Consider the following 14,015-nt stretch of genomic DNA (forward strand, 5'->3'; position numbering starts at 1 on the left):
ACAAGCGTGGTGGGGTGAAATTGTATGGGAGAAACGGGTGTTGCATATTCAGGCATGGACCGTCATTATATAAAGAACCAGGATATCCATGTCGACCATTCGGTTGGATCCGATCATCTTATTTTTTTTTTTTTCGGTTGACTAGTTTTTCCGATTAATATTGACTTGTTCAGGGTTTATTTGATTAATTGATTTTCAATTGACTCAATTGCGTCTGAATTTCTGAAGGGAATTGACATTATCATCGATTGTTGCAAATTGATATTGTAGTATATAACATATTTCACTACCACTGTATAAGAAAGAACAATGGCCTCAGCTACTTTTTCACAAGCTTCGGACCTTCCTGCTTGGAAGACTCTGCAAAACCTCTATGACACCGAGGGCAAGTCATTGTCTGTCAAGGAACAATTTTCTAAAGATCCTGAGAGATTTTCCAAGTTTTCTCACACTTTCACTAACTTTGATGGATCCAAGATCTTGTTTGATTTCTCTAAGAACATCATCAATGACGAGATTCTTGCTTCTCTTATCAAGTTGGCTAAGGAAGCCAATGTCGAGGGTTTGAGAGAGGCCTTTTTCAAGGGTGACAAGATCAATTTCACTGAGGACCGTGCTGTTTACCACATTGCTCTTAGAAACCAAGCTGGTAAGCCCATGCTTGTCGACGGTAAGGACGTCACTCCTGAGGTCAATTCTGTTTTGGCTCATATCAAGGAGTTCACTGAGCAAGTCAGATCTGGCGAATGGAAGGGTTATACCGGTAAGGCCATTACCGATATCGTCAACATTGGTATTGGTGGTTCTGATTTGGGTCCTGTCATGGTTACTGAGGCCTTGAAGTCGTACTCTAAGCGTGACTTGGATGTTCACTTTGTCAGTAACATTGATGGTACTCACATTGCCGAGATTCTCAGAAAGGTCAATCCTGAGACCACTTTGTTTTTGATCGCTTCCAAGACTTTCACTACTGCCGAGACCACTACCAATGCCAACAGTGCTAAGAAGTGGTTCCTCGAGACTGCTAAGGACAAGACGCACATTGCCAGGCACTTTGTTGCCCTTTCCACCAATGCCGAAGAGGTTTCCAAGTTCGGTATTGACACTGCCAACATGTTCGGTTTTGAGAACTGGGTCGGTGGTAGATACTCTGTGTGGAGTTCTATTGGTTTGTCGGTTGCCTTGTACATTGGTTACGACAACTTTGTGCAATTCTTGAAGGGAGCCGAGGCTCTTGACAAGCACTTCACTGAAACCCCTCTTGAGCAGAACATTCCTGTTTTGGGTGGTTTGTTGAGTGTGTGGTACAACAACTTCTTCGGTGCTCAAACCCACTTGGTCGCTCCTTTCGACCAATACTTGCACAGATTCCCTGCCTACCTGCAACAATTGTCGATGGAGTCTAATGGTAAGTCTGTGACCCGATCCAATGAGTTTGTCAAGTACTCTACCGGATCTATTTTGTTCGGAGAGCCTGCCACCAACTCGCAACACTCTTTCTTCCAATTGGTCCACCAAGGAACCAAGTTGATCCCCACCGACTTTATCCTTGCTGCCAAGTCTCACAACCCTATTGAGAACAACCTCCACCAAAGAATGCTTGCTTCCAACTTCTTTGCCCAAGCCGAGGCTCTTATGGTCGGCAAGCCCCAAGAGGTTGTCAAGGCCGAGGGTGCTCCTGACTCTCTTGTTCCTCACAAGATCTTCCTTGGAAACAGACCCACCACCTCGATTCTTGCCCAAGAGATCACTCCTGCTGCTCTCGGTGCCCTGATTGCCTACTACGAGCACTTGACTTTCACCGAGGGTGCTGTCTGGAACATCAACTCTTTCGACCAATGGGGAGTCGAGCTCGGCAAGGTCCTCGCCAAGGCCATTGGCAAGGAACTCGACAACAACGAGCCCGTCACCGACCACGACGCCTCGACCAACGCTCTCATCAACCAATTCAAGAAGTGGGCTTAATCTGTTCTCGGAAAATAAAAAGACATCCTCTATCTATGTTAATGCCAAATAATTTATTCTACTTCCTGCTCTCTGTATGAGCATGCCTCCGGCGGCTGGGCTCTGCCCAGACCTGGTTGTGCTCGCTTCGCGAGCTTACGGACACTTCCTGAAGAGCTATTTTCCAGATGAAATGGCTTTTGGAAGTTGGACCTGCTCCAAACTTTGAGTCAGACGAGATCTAGTATCAGTTGACAAGTGTCCTTCGAAAAAAATATGATATACTAGAATATTCACTACGGATTTTTGAGTCAAGAAGCTATCTGTTATCAATAATCAGAATGAGTAAAGTGTTCGGCTGGCCAGGTGAAAATCAGAGGTATTTGTTACATGTTTATATCGCCATTCATTTGTAGTATTGGTTTTCATTGCACGACCTTTAGGTTGCAATTCCTGTATATAGCGAGTTGTGTTTCGAGAATGCAGTTCCAACCTCCGAGATGCCAGGTTCACCGGGTCCCACCGGGGTCCAGGAAGCTCGCGCAACGAGCACAACGGGGTCTGGAGCAGCGCCCCAGCCACCGGAGGCAGAATCGACAGTGATTGGTTTTCGAGCTTACATATTCCTATTCAAAACTCCTATTCTTGTCGAGTTAAAGCTGGAACTTGAATTCTCACAATCGTCACATCAACAAAGCATATATGCGGAATAAAAAAGTCTAACAATCGTTCGTGATATAAAAATTACTCTTCAACTATCAGCTTACGAAAATAACTTGGTGTGCCTGGACCGCCAAGACCGACTCGAGCGCAGCGAGAGGAGCAACCAGGGTCTGGGGCGGAGCCCCAGCCGCCGGAGGCAGACTCGACCACCCCAGTGAGTATGACCCGTTGCATGAGTGGGTAATTTAAGTGTAAATTAAGAGCACCAGGATCTGACATGTACCTGCATGTGGTCGGCAAATAGATAACGATAGACGATCACCACAAGGATAGTTGCAGACAGCACCACTACCAGCAAAGAAACGGAAGAAAAGCAAGAGAAAGCACAAGAATTCGTTGGTATGTGGTAATATGGCCACGGTCGCAAGGAGTCTCGTATCGTTTTCCACGAGTAGGTCGGCCTCGAAGACGGTTCGTGGAGTGACAGGCGTTTGCCACTACTCAGTTAAGACGCCGTGCTCAGTACCAACGAGTCGCTTGTTAACATCAGCTCTGCAAAATATCAGTCATGAAGACCACAATGAAAGACATATCGACCTGGAAAAACAGGCTCGTACGGCCAATCTCGGGAAAAGTATGTAATTGATCCAGCGGTCCTAATTATCATTAGCATGGACATGAAATACTAACAATTGCAGTGATTGAAGTGATCAAAGACCATGTGCCTGACATGATAAATTCCGTGCTGCCGAAACAGATCCTGTCCAACGATATCACTTTAAACGTGCTTCCCGACTCTCATCCACATATCCCAGCTGTGGTTGGTAGAGTGCCTTATGCAACAACAGTCAAACTGCTACAGTTTCTCGTCACCACGCTCTTAATCCCACCGAGCTCGAAACTCATGATCCTGTCAGCACGAACAGACTCTCACCCATCCATTTTCCGCTATTCCTACTATCGAGCTCACGATACCGCCAAAGAACCACAAAAAGACGAACAACACAGCCGGCCAACGACGACAGATCCTGATCAAGAAGCAGGTCATCATGGCCATCACCATCACCGACTGACCCAATCACAAGCAGTTAAATCGCGACTGTCGTCAGGATTACCACCTCGATTCATAGTGTACTGGAGAACAGTGTCACCAGAAGACTACGAAATGAAGACGCGAACCAGTTCGTCATCAAAAGACGAAGACACGACCGAATACTTCCCGTACTCCTGGTCTTCTTCTCTCACGAAAGAAGTCGACGCACTCAAAATCGCCCGCTCCCTAGGAATCCTGCCACACGAGTACCCCGTCCTCACGGGCATCTTCGAATTCGACTTCGACGACACCTGCACCTCAATCATCACCCACACCATCACCGACCTCGAATACCTCACAAAACCCACCTCCGAGTGCGTCAACCCGGCCTAATCTCTGTAAATACCTGTAAATATATTACCCCTCTCTTTCTCCGGACGGGGACCTGCCTCCGGCGGCTGGGGCTCCGCCCCAGACCCTGGTTGTGCTCCGCTTCGCGGAGCGACTGGACCCTCCACGAAAACGACTCGAGCAAAGCGAGAGGAGCTGCAGGGTCTGGGGCGGAGCCCCAGCCGCCGGAGGCAGACCCCCTCCCAGATAGAGCCGACTTGGCGAAGCGAGAGGAGCAGAAGGGGAGTAGGATATAAATATTTATTTTTATTTATATATGAAAGTATGCACAGAAGGGGAGAGGGGGTGATGGAGGTAGTGGGTGAATGTCCAATAAATAGTTGGGGGCATGAGTTACTCGACCCAGTGGGGGTACACCCAGGACTGGCCCGGGGTCGGGTGGGATTTGCCAGCGATGGCTGGCAGACGCGACTTTGTGGCCATTGGTTTGATGCTGACGGCAGATGTTTCTTTGCTGGCCATGGCATCATCCAAACGTTGACTGTTGCTACCGCTAACAGATGTCACAGTCCCGGTTCCAGCGGGGACTGCATTGCGTAGCTTGTTGTAGTAAAAGTCGTCTTCCACAAAGTCGGCGTCGTCGTCGTCTTCAAAGTCAATGTCGCTCCAGCTCTTGCCGAGATTAAGGAAATCTCGCACTGGAGGAGCCGACGACGCGAGGAATGCGGTTTTGCGTCGTTCTGGTGACGCTCCTTGAACAATCATTTTCGGAATCGTCATGTTCGAAGGGGTGAACGAAGCGGATGCTCCGTTGAAAGTAAACCGTTGACTGGGTAGTGAAGCTTCTTCCAAAGTAGTTGACTTTACCAATGAAGGAACCGACGAGATTGACGAGTCGGAACCAGAGCCAGCTCTTTCATTACTGGTTGGAACAGCTCGGGCTCCACCGTTTATAATGTTGCTGTTATTGTGACCAGAGTTAAGTGATAGCTTGTTGAAAGAGCCACTCAATTCACCGTCCATAGCAAAAACATCTTCGTGATGTTCGTCGTCAATAATACTGTTGGTGCTGCCATCACTGCCGCGACGACTGCGACTGGCAGAGGAAGTCGAAGATTCCAACAGGCCCGATTCGTCGTCCTCGCCAACAGACTGCATTGGGAAACCGCTTCCATTACCGCCTCTTGCGGAAAGCACAAAAGACAGGTTCGAAGGAGTCTTGACTTTGCTGTTGGGGAAAAAGCCATTCTCTCGAGTCGGCGGTGTGAACTGCATAGTACGATTCCAATCGAGATCCTGTCGCAAGGGCGAGTGGTTGACAAGACCGGTAGGTGTACGGAAAGGCTGTCTATTAGTGGTGGTACTAATAAAGTCTTGTGGCACAGCAAGAGATTCCTGGAAAATAGCCAATGGCGAAGGAGCATGGTGGGGACCAGGAGTCTTGGTAGCAAAAGGCTCATGCTCGCCATTAGCAGCAGAAATGGAACCTCCGTGGACAGTAGCAAGAGCACCAGAAGAAGCCTTGACAAAACCGCCTACCACGGTATCGTCGTTATCCTCAAAATCATCATTATTTTTTGTCGTTTTTTCATTATTGCTTTGTTGTTCATATTCATTAATTTCATTATCGTTCAAATTCAAACCAAACTCATCGTCGTCATAAACGTCCTCGTCTTCATAATATTCGTCGGTAGTCCACATGCGAACAGCCAACAACTCCTTTCTCAATTTACTAAGACTTCGGTTGTCGGGATCCATAGTCAGACAGTGACGAAGAGCGGCAAATACATCTTCCGAAAGGCTTGGGAAAATATCAAAAAGTGCTTCACGAGCAGTAGCAAAGTCAAGGAACAACTTATCCTTTTGTGAAGCAACAGTAAAAGGATTTCTACCAAACAAGATATTGAGCAAGCAAATACCTAGAGCCCAAATATCGGCCTTTTCGGCGTCATATTCCTTTGTATTTGCTTGATCAAACAGTTCAGGAGCCATATAGCGCTCGCTGCCAATACCAAACTCTCCGTTGATTTTGGTACAGGTAGCAAGACCCCAATCGGCCAGCTTGACAGATCCGTCATTTCCAATAAGAATATTCTCAGGCTTAATGTCTCGGTGGTAGACACCTTTGCTGTGGCAATATTCTACAGAATCGATCAATTGGAGCATAAAATCAAGTACGCAATTTTGTTCTCTAGGTCCACGTCCCGCCTTAATAGCTTCGTACAAATCACCGGGTGCACAATATTCGAGAACCAAATAGGCCTTGGAGTTCTCATCAAAGAAGTCAATCAACTGTACAATATTAGGGTGATTTCCTAATCGCTTGTGCATTTCCACTTCATAAAGGGCTTCTTCATAAACAGCACAGTTGGATGACTTGGTAATGCACTTGATAGCTACCAGACTTCCATCGCCGCCAATATCCTTGGCTAAAGACACAACTCCATAAGAACCTTTGTTGATGTCGGCAATAATCTGGTATCTACCATTGAGAAGAGATTTCGATGGAGACGCGGATGTCTGAGATTGAGTTGGAGGCTTTTCAGTAATAGCTGGCATTCTGCTGGTGACTTGTATAGTTCTAACTCTTTAGTTTTTAAGAAATTTGGCACGCCAAAAATAAAAAAATTGGAATAAATAATGCAAAAAGAAGAGAATATAAAACAAGTTCGACTTGTTTGTTAAAACGATACCAAATTAAACCAAGTCAACCAGGTGAACCTGAAAAGACAAGAAGTCTAAAAGCAAATGACCAAAACACACACACAAAAGAGATCCAGCAATTCCACACACAACACTCGACAGAACCGAACTGGATACGAAAGACACTGGCTAGTTTTTCTTTTCAAAGACTCATAAAATCAGTAGTTGAACAAAGTTGTGTAGAATGAGTAGACACACTCAGCAGAATTGAGTTTGGGGTAGAATAGGAAATTTGTGGGTTTGAGACGAGGAATGGTTCGTGTGATTGCAATGTGTTGATAGAGCTGATATAGATACCGATATGCCGATAAGCAGTTGCTTTAAAAAATAAAGTTGTAATAACAGTTGGGTTCACAGGATATGCCGGTGTCCGTATAGGTCAATACGTCAATATAGGGACGGTACAAATACGACTTGGCGGATAATCGGATGTCGCTATATAGTAGGCTCTACACTCTCAGTAGTACACTATCAGTAGTAGTTGAACACAGAAACAGCAGCTAGCAAACTATCAGTAGGGTGATACCACGCTATCTGTAAACGATCAAGGCAACCAAAGTACCAAATAAATGAAATGCAAAATGTAGAGACAAACCAAGTCAATCAAAGTTCTCAACACAAAACAGTTGAGTTGTTTGTCGATGAGAGCTGATGAAGATAAGGTGTTGTGTTGTGTTATGACCTAGAGGCGGTACAATAGCAGACTAATAAATATTCCGATAGATAGCAAGATAACTAACCACGAAATAGAAATAACCTGGCAAAGAAGATAATAAAAAAAACTCTAGAGACGAAACAATAATAAACTGTAACGGTCGCAGACAACTTCTGTTGACACACTATTTGAATAAGCAGCGGAGAAGAAGCCAAAAATAGCGAACAAAAACAACCAAAAAAAAAATAATAAAGGAAAGAACCGATTCACAAAAGCAGTCTAACAAAACGTGACAGATGGGAAAAAAAGGATTAAAAAAACGGAGATGGAGAAATAGGAGGATGAAAGAAGTCAAACGTCAGAAGACGACAGTTTTGGTGGTTGGGTTGAAACAAGTCAGATTAGGGCCCGATGGTGGGTTTATTAGGGGCCTGGCATGGCGATAATGGCATATATGCACAAGGCAAGACAAGGACGGCTTAGTGTGGTGCCGCTGCCCGGCTGCAGTAATATGTAGGAGGTAGTGGTAATCAGAACCAAATGGAACGATTGCGCGACCACCCACCGAAGGGGCCAGAAGCCATGCTGCTGCAGCGAGAGGGGTCGACCGTTACGGAGGAGGTGCCGGGGTCAGGGTACGTTCCTGATAGCTAATCTTGGGCTATCACTATCATGTAGGGTTGGTAATAGGGTAGGGGTGGGTGTGCCTCCGGCGGCTGGGGCTCTGCCCCAGACCCCGTGGCTCCTCTCGCTTCGCTCGAGTCGGTTTTGGGGTGGAGGGGGGAGGCGTCCCGGTAGAAAAACTCCTGCGAAGCAGGAGCTACGGGGTCTGGGGCAAAGCCCCAGCCGCCGGAGGCACGAGGAGGCCGAGCTGGTGGGAATAGGGTAGGGCGGGGCGAGATTTCATTTCATCAGTCTACCGGAGGGGGCTAGGGCATGACAATAATATTGGGTTACGTTGGGAGGGTGGGAATGAGCTAATCAGGCAGGCATAGGAAGCGAGCGAGCGAGCTAAAAGAGCCAAGAGACCTGGCAAAAAGCGGGAAGAATGAGCTGGAAACCCTGGTCCTAACAGGGGTAGAAACGAGTAAAGCGGGAAAATACGGATTCTACGGACACCAGACGGCTCCACCGGTCAGTCAGCCAGTCACTGGCAGCGAGCGAGTGAGGCGGCCGGACGAACAACAACGGACGACCGGCGACTGAACCTGTTCAACGACCACCAGCAACCCAGTCGAAATATCGTCGGGAGTTGTTGGGACAGGCGGCCGACAACTCGTTTGTTTGTTGTGGTCGTGTGGTGCAATTTGTCAGGGTAAGGGCCGGGATGTACCTGGTTACGGATACCAGATACGGGAGACGAGAGGGGAGGTGGGGAATCAGTCATCGCTGCCCCTCTATCTCTATACGGTTACCCTGGAGAAAGCTCTAGAACGACCGATAGACCAAACAGGAAGCTTAAAACAGGAGATGGACGCATCGCTAGATCAGGTCTGATTTTCAGGGCGGGGGGCCGGTCCGAGTCCGGGGGGACATGCCTCCGGCGGCTGGGGCTACGCCCCAGACCCCGTTGCTCCTCTCGCTGCGTTCGAGTCGGTTCCGTCGACGGTCCCAGCAATCTCCTGCGAAGCAGGAGCAACGGGGTCTGGGGCAGAGCCCCAGCCGCCGGAGGCTGCACCTCCCGGCAGCTGATAAGGTTGGCGATGCCGATACCGGTGTGCAGATGGTGTGATCAGGGGGGACAACGGGTGCTGCTGCCTCCGGCGGCTGGGGCGTTGCCCCAGACCCCGTGGCTCCTGCTTCGCAGGAGATGGCTGGGACCGTGGGGTGGGTGTTGAGGGTGGGTTTTGTGGGTTGGTGGTGGTGAACAGGGGTTGAGTAGTGCTGGAATTGACTCGCCGGATTTGACTGATTGCAAAATTTTTTCACGCTAGACCGGCAGGAGGAGGAGGAGGAGCGACAGGAGCGATAGGAGTGGCATGGGTATCATGGCGGATCAGTTTCTGCATCCAGACGGTGCAGCTGTTATCGGGCCGATAGCCCGACTAGCTGCTGCTGGTGCTGCCGCTGGTACCTAATCGCAGTGCTTTATCGGTGCCTGCTGCTGCAGTCCTGCTCCCCTTAGATTTGTTGTGTCATGGCAAACTCTAATACCGGCTTATCATAGTAGTCGTAGTTGTAGAAGAAGTAGTGAGAGCAGTGAGAACAGGAGATTTCACGTCTAACAGGGTGAACTGGTCATTAAGGCCACATATGCCGCTATCTGTTTCGGTTGTGCACATGATGACGTTAAACCGTGGCAGTTTGAGCGATCGCCAGTAACCCCTCTTCGCTAGATCACCAGAGGCTAAAAGCATCGAGTCTAGCTCGGACCTGCACTTAGCTAGCAACCAAACTGAAAAATTTTTTTCAAATAATTGTCATTAAATTTTATTATTTCCCATCGAACGTTATCGAATTACATCGGGCTCGAAGTCAATTTTTCAGCTTGCATTCATCGTATGTCGCATCCACCTCCGAAATAATTTAATTATCTCATCTGCTCAGTCGATGGGTGCTTCTGCTGCTGCACCGCACCTGCGACCTCTAGGTCTGCTGCTCTGACAACAACATCGACCCATTTTCCCTGCGCTGTAAGCACATCCGTTTCAAAAATCACTCAGCCACATCCCCAGGCCAGTCATGTAAACAAATAAACAAACCCCTCTTCAAACCTGGCACTCCCAAGCAAGCTCGCGAAGCGAGCACAACGGGGTCTGGGGCAGCGCCCCAGCCGCCGGAGGCACCAGCCCGTTCCCAGTAACAGTAAACGGAAATTAGAGTTGAAAAAATTCTCATCAAACGCTACCCCCATGCCACTAATCCCAATCTATTTGTTGGGGAACTGGCTAAAACGCGGGGTACATGTGTATTCTGCACATATACGGCACTCCATCGTGTGCCAAATCTCCGCTAAATTCCACGTGCTCGAACCTAGTCCCGTCTCGTCGAGGGGGGTTTGTGTCGGGGGTTTCGGACGGCCTCCGGCGGCTGGGGCGCTGCCCCAGACCCCGTTGTGCTCGCTTCGCGAGCTTGCTTGGGGGTCGGAGTTTGTGTCGGAGAGTGTGTGCGTGTGGAGATCTGCTGTATTCTTGCTACGAGTGGGGTTCGACATTTTCTGTTGCTCCTAAGCTCAGCAAGATAATTAACCCCACCTCGGTTTCTATTATGAGCCAATAAGCGCTCTTCAGACTTCGAGCATTTTAAAACTGACAGGTAAGTTGGTGGCTAGGACACTGTCTACCCTGTAAAGCACCCCAGTCTACTCCAGCAGTAGAAGTGAATTCCTACTTGGTACCATATAAGCTGTAGTTGCCAGTCAAATGACATGCCCCCTTCGTTCAAGATAAATTATTCCTTAAAGGCTAGTTATAATTAGATAGTAGAATGTAATCTATAGGCCTTAATGAGCCAGGATGACTCCGAGGCAGACGAAACATGGCGCCTGTTATTACAACCTGCTGTAATTCAGACAGGCACATATGGCATATCATTCACATCAGAACCAAGTCTCGGCAAAAAGGAACTATTCCAAACTCTGAAGTGTGCTGAGTTAAAGCTAAGTTACAGCATGGGTCAACAGGACCCCTGATCGCTGGCCATGCAGCACTACCCCTGGTTTATCCACATAGGTATCTATGCGGCTTATGATAATGCAGTCAGATGCGAGATAAACTGGACCGGCCTGGTTGGTTTCGAGAGTCGGTGTGAGACATAGCCTGGTTTATTATTTTACAATTTTCAGTTTGTACGAGTTTGATACCTGGTACGGAGTTAAATCCTTGAAAATTGTAGCTTCTTTCTCGAGTTGATATGCGTTTGCTAAACCGAGAGTTTATTTTGAGATCCGCAATCCATAGTGGTTATAAATAACATAAACTATTGTAATACTAAACTGATCTGGTAGACAGGATAGGAGCAGAGTGCTCAGAAGTTACTATTTTGTGGTAGATTTTAGGATTGAAATATTTATTTATTTAGAGGAATCTATAACATTGCATGGCAGCCATACACCTGAGAAAGCATGCGTTCAGAAGCATTGAAGACCTTTCCGTCTCACAACCACTTCAGTCTTTCTCACCAACCCTGCTATATCGAGCTACTAAACCCCAGCAGCTACCGATTCCCCCTCGCCGCTCGCGAAGCGAGCACAACCAGGGTCTGGGGCGGAGCCCCAGCCGCCGGAGGCAGACCCCACCTGCCCAAACTCCTCCGAACACACCCGTACCTGGTTTATATTTGCCACATTGCAGTGTAAGAACCCCAAATGTCACAGTGGGTCTAGAGTAGTAGCGACAGGACGGGCGCCGGAATCGCAGCAGCTAGTGGCGATAACGCCACTGAAGCCGCATGTTCAGAGATGCTTATCGTTGCTGGGTTTGGTCAGATAATAGAGTCTGCCGCACTGGGTTTCTTTATTCGGGACGATCAAAGAAGAAGAACAATTTATTTATCGAGTTGCCCTGGCGGTATCAGTTGTTGAGTTATATTCATATCCAGAACTTGTCAACCTTTTTTTCTTTTAGTTTGTATTACTGATTGCGGTTGCCACGAAAGGATGCCGTGTCCTATTGTTATCCTGTCAAAGGTTATTGGAACCGTTTCTCTGGGAGTGCTGGCAGGAGCCAGTACCACCAACTCGTTGGTATCATTGCCCAGCATCTTGACCAACTCATCACTTCAGACAGAGGTTGATGTCCAACAACAAGACACCATTTTGACTTCTCTATACCAGACAACTGTTTCCAAGGTCATTTTGCCCTTATCAACAGTGGCATTTGGCTCGCTGGTCAGCGCATACATCCTTGCTCCGCGATCCGGCCAGCACCCGTACTTGATTTACTCGGCTCTGTCAGTTCCAATTGTTGCTGGTCTGAACTATTTTTATGGCCCCGGTATCAGTTTTAATACTTTATTGAACAATTTCTGTGGTTCTCTTTCTGTTGGAAAATGTGACCGAACCAGCTCAACTAAACCCTCCCAAGAAACCGGTTCGCCAGCAGTCGCCAGTGGAGCAGATCTAACAGAAACCAAGTCTGCCTCGTCTACTTCTGCTGTTTCCAAGTCATCCGAAGACACATCTAGCTCGGATGAACCTTCTCTGCTCGACAACTCAGTTTATGCCCATCTGGACCATCCTGATAAGGGCGGATCCGATATCGAACTGTCTTCTGCCTCCAGCAACATTGCCACTCCCGAAGACCAGAGCGAGGACGAGCTTGCCGGTCAACCGGTCTCTAGTACTACCACCGCCGGCACCAACTACCCCGCGTCGGCGCTGTCCAGCAACCTCAGCAAACTGTCGTTCTACTCATCCATCGTCTTCCAACTGGCATTCCTCATCTCGACCATCGGAATCTACGGCGATCTCTCCTAACCGTACCTGCGTATACTATTATTTATTCCAAACTCCATTGAACCGTCTTCTGGTGGGGCCTGGCTGCCTCCGGCGGCTGGGGCTCCGCCCCAGACCCCGCTGCTCCTCTCGCTGCGCTCGAGTCGTTGAGTGGGGGTCCCCAGTTTTATCTGAGAGCTGAGTGAGGACAATTGGGGAAGTTCAAACGATAGGAACGGGCAAGCGAGCTAGTTGTCGACGCAGGGACCCCTGCCGATACCGCAGCGATGCCGGACCCCAGCATTTCGACTCGAGCGTAGCGAGAGGAGCTACGGGGTCTGGGGCGGAGCCCCAGCCGCCGGAGGCAAGTGGACCCCAGCCAGAAAACTTTTCGCCGAGGGGACCGTGCTGGACCCTGCATTGCCGGACCCGTACGTAACGACTCGAGCGGAGCGAGAGGAGCAGCGGGGTCTGGGGCGGAGCCCCAGCCGCCGGAGGCATGGCCCGACCACCCGGGTCAGCCAGCGGCACCCGAGCCTGTGTGGGGAGAACGAAGGTCGGGTGACGTCACGGCATGCAGGGGCATGAAAATGTCAATGCAGGTTTGACGTTGCTCTCAGAATCCATGGTTGGGATGTGCCAAGAGTGGCAGTTGGATGTTTGCTCACCCAGCAGGGATGTGTCGTTCTGTGTCGTTCTATATAAATATGAATGGGGAAAATAATGGGAAAATTGTTTCAGGAGGTGGTGGAGAAGGGCGTAAGGTGGTGATGGTGGAGCCGACATGTGCTGCTGACAGGTGTGATGTTATCGGATTGTATGATGCTTGTAATGCAGACCGAAATTAACTAGCTGCACGGCACGACTGTAAATAATGAGGCGGATATGACCCGGGTAGTTTAAAAATCCGAATGATAACGCACCTGAGATATAACACAATTTAGCCAGGCACCAGGGGCGTGTTCTCGTGGGCGGTGGGACGACCAGTCATCGATTGGCACATTCCACGCAGTCCTGTGTAGTATTATCAACGAAACAAGATGCTGAAACAGGCACATGAATGAAACAAACCGACCGCAAGCTATTCATTTGCTGTCGTGACTATTTGTAATTTATTATTACACCCCAGACTCGAGAGCCAGCAAAATCTCGGAAAGGTATAAATTTGATATTTGAAACCCGCTTATGTTTGTCTTGAAATTAAGCTTTTTTTGCTCCATATCCAAATCATTTATATTGGGGCTTGGGCTGCTGATTATTGCTTTAGGATTTACTCAAAATAGATGACTGCC

At 48.5% G+C, this 14,015-nt stretch overlaps 4 protein-coding genes across 4 annotated transcripts; 3 read left to right on the forward strand and 1 right to left on the reverse strand.

The window, feature by feature from the left end:
• Positions 1-309: 309 nt before the first annotated feature.
• PGI1 (glucose-6-phosphate isomerase) lies at positions 310-1,965 on the forward strand (the record flags this gene model as incomplete). Its single annotated transcript, XM_018878045.1, has 1 exon — positions 310-1,965. One exon carries the CDS (start codon positions 310-312, stop codon positions 1,963-1,965), a length of 1,656 nt encoding a protein of 551 aa, XP_018734369.1.
• A 1,372-nt stretch (positions 1,966-3,337) lies between these two features.
• On the forward strand, positions 3,338-4,033 carry AWJ20_120 (uncharacterized protein; the record flags this gene model as incomplete). The annotated part of the gene is made up of 1 exon (XM_018878057.1): positions 3,338-4,033. The coding sequence occupies one exon, from the start codon at positions 3,338-3,340 to the stop codon at positions 4,031-4,033; it is 696 nt and encodes a 231-aa protein (XP_018734370.1).
• Positions 4,034-4,384: 351 nt separating this feature from the next.
• Positions 4,385-6,550, reverse strand: KSP1 (putative serine/threonine protein kinase KSP1; the record flags this gene model as incomplete). Its single annotated transcript, XM_018878068.1, has 1 exon — positions 4,385-6,550. The coding sequence occupies one exon, from the start codon at positions 6,548-6,550 to the stop codon at positions 4,385-4,387; it is 2,166 nt and encodes a 721-aa protein (XP_018734371.1).
• A 5,396-nt stretch (positions 6,551-11,946) lies between these two features.
• AWJ20_122 (uncharacterized protein) lies at positions 11,947-12,765 on the forward strand (the record flags this gene model as incomplete). Its single annotated transcript, XM_018878079.1, has 1 exon — positions 11,947-12,765. One exon carries the CDS (start codon positions 11,947-11,949, stop codon positions 12,763-12,765), a length of 819 nt encoding a protein of 272 aa, XP_018734372.1.
• Positions 12,766-14,015: the final 1,250 nt, after the last annotated feature.

This window comes from Sugiyamaella lignohabitans, chromosome A (genome assembly GCF_001640025.1).
Source record: "Sugiyamaella lignohabitans strain CBS 10342 chromosome A, complete sequence".
In the NCBI taxonomy this organism is placed as follows: domain Eukaryota; kingdom Fungi; phylum Ascomycota; class Dipodascomycetes; order Dipodascales; family Trichomonascaceae; genus Sugiyamaella; species Sugiyamaella lignohabitans.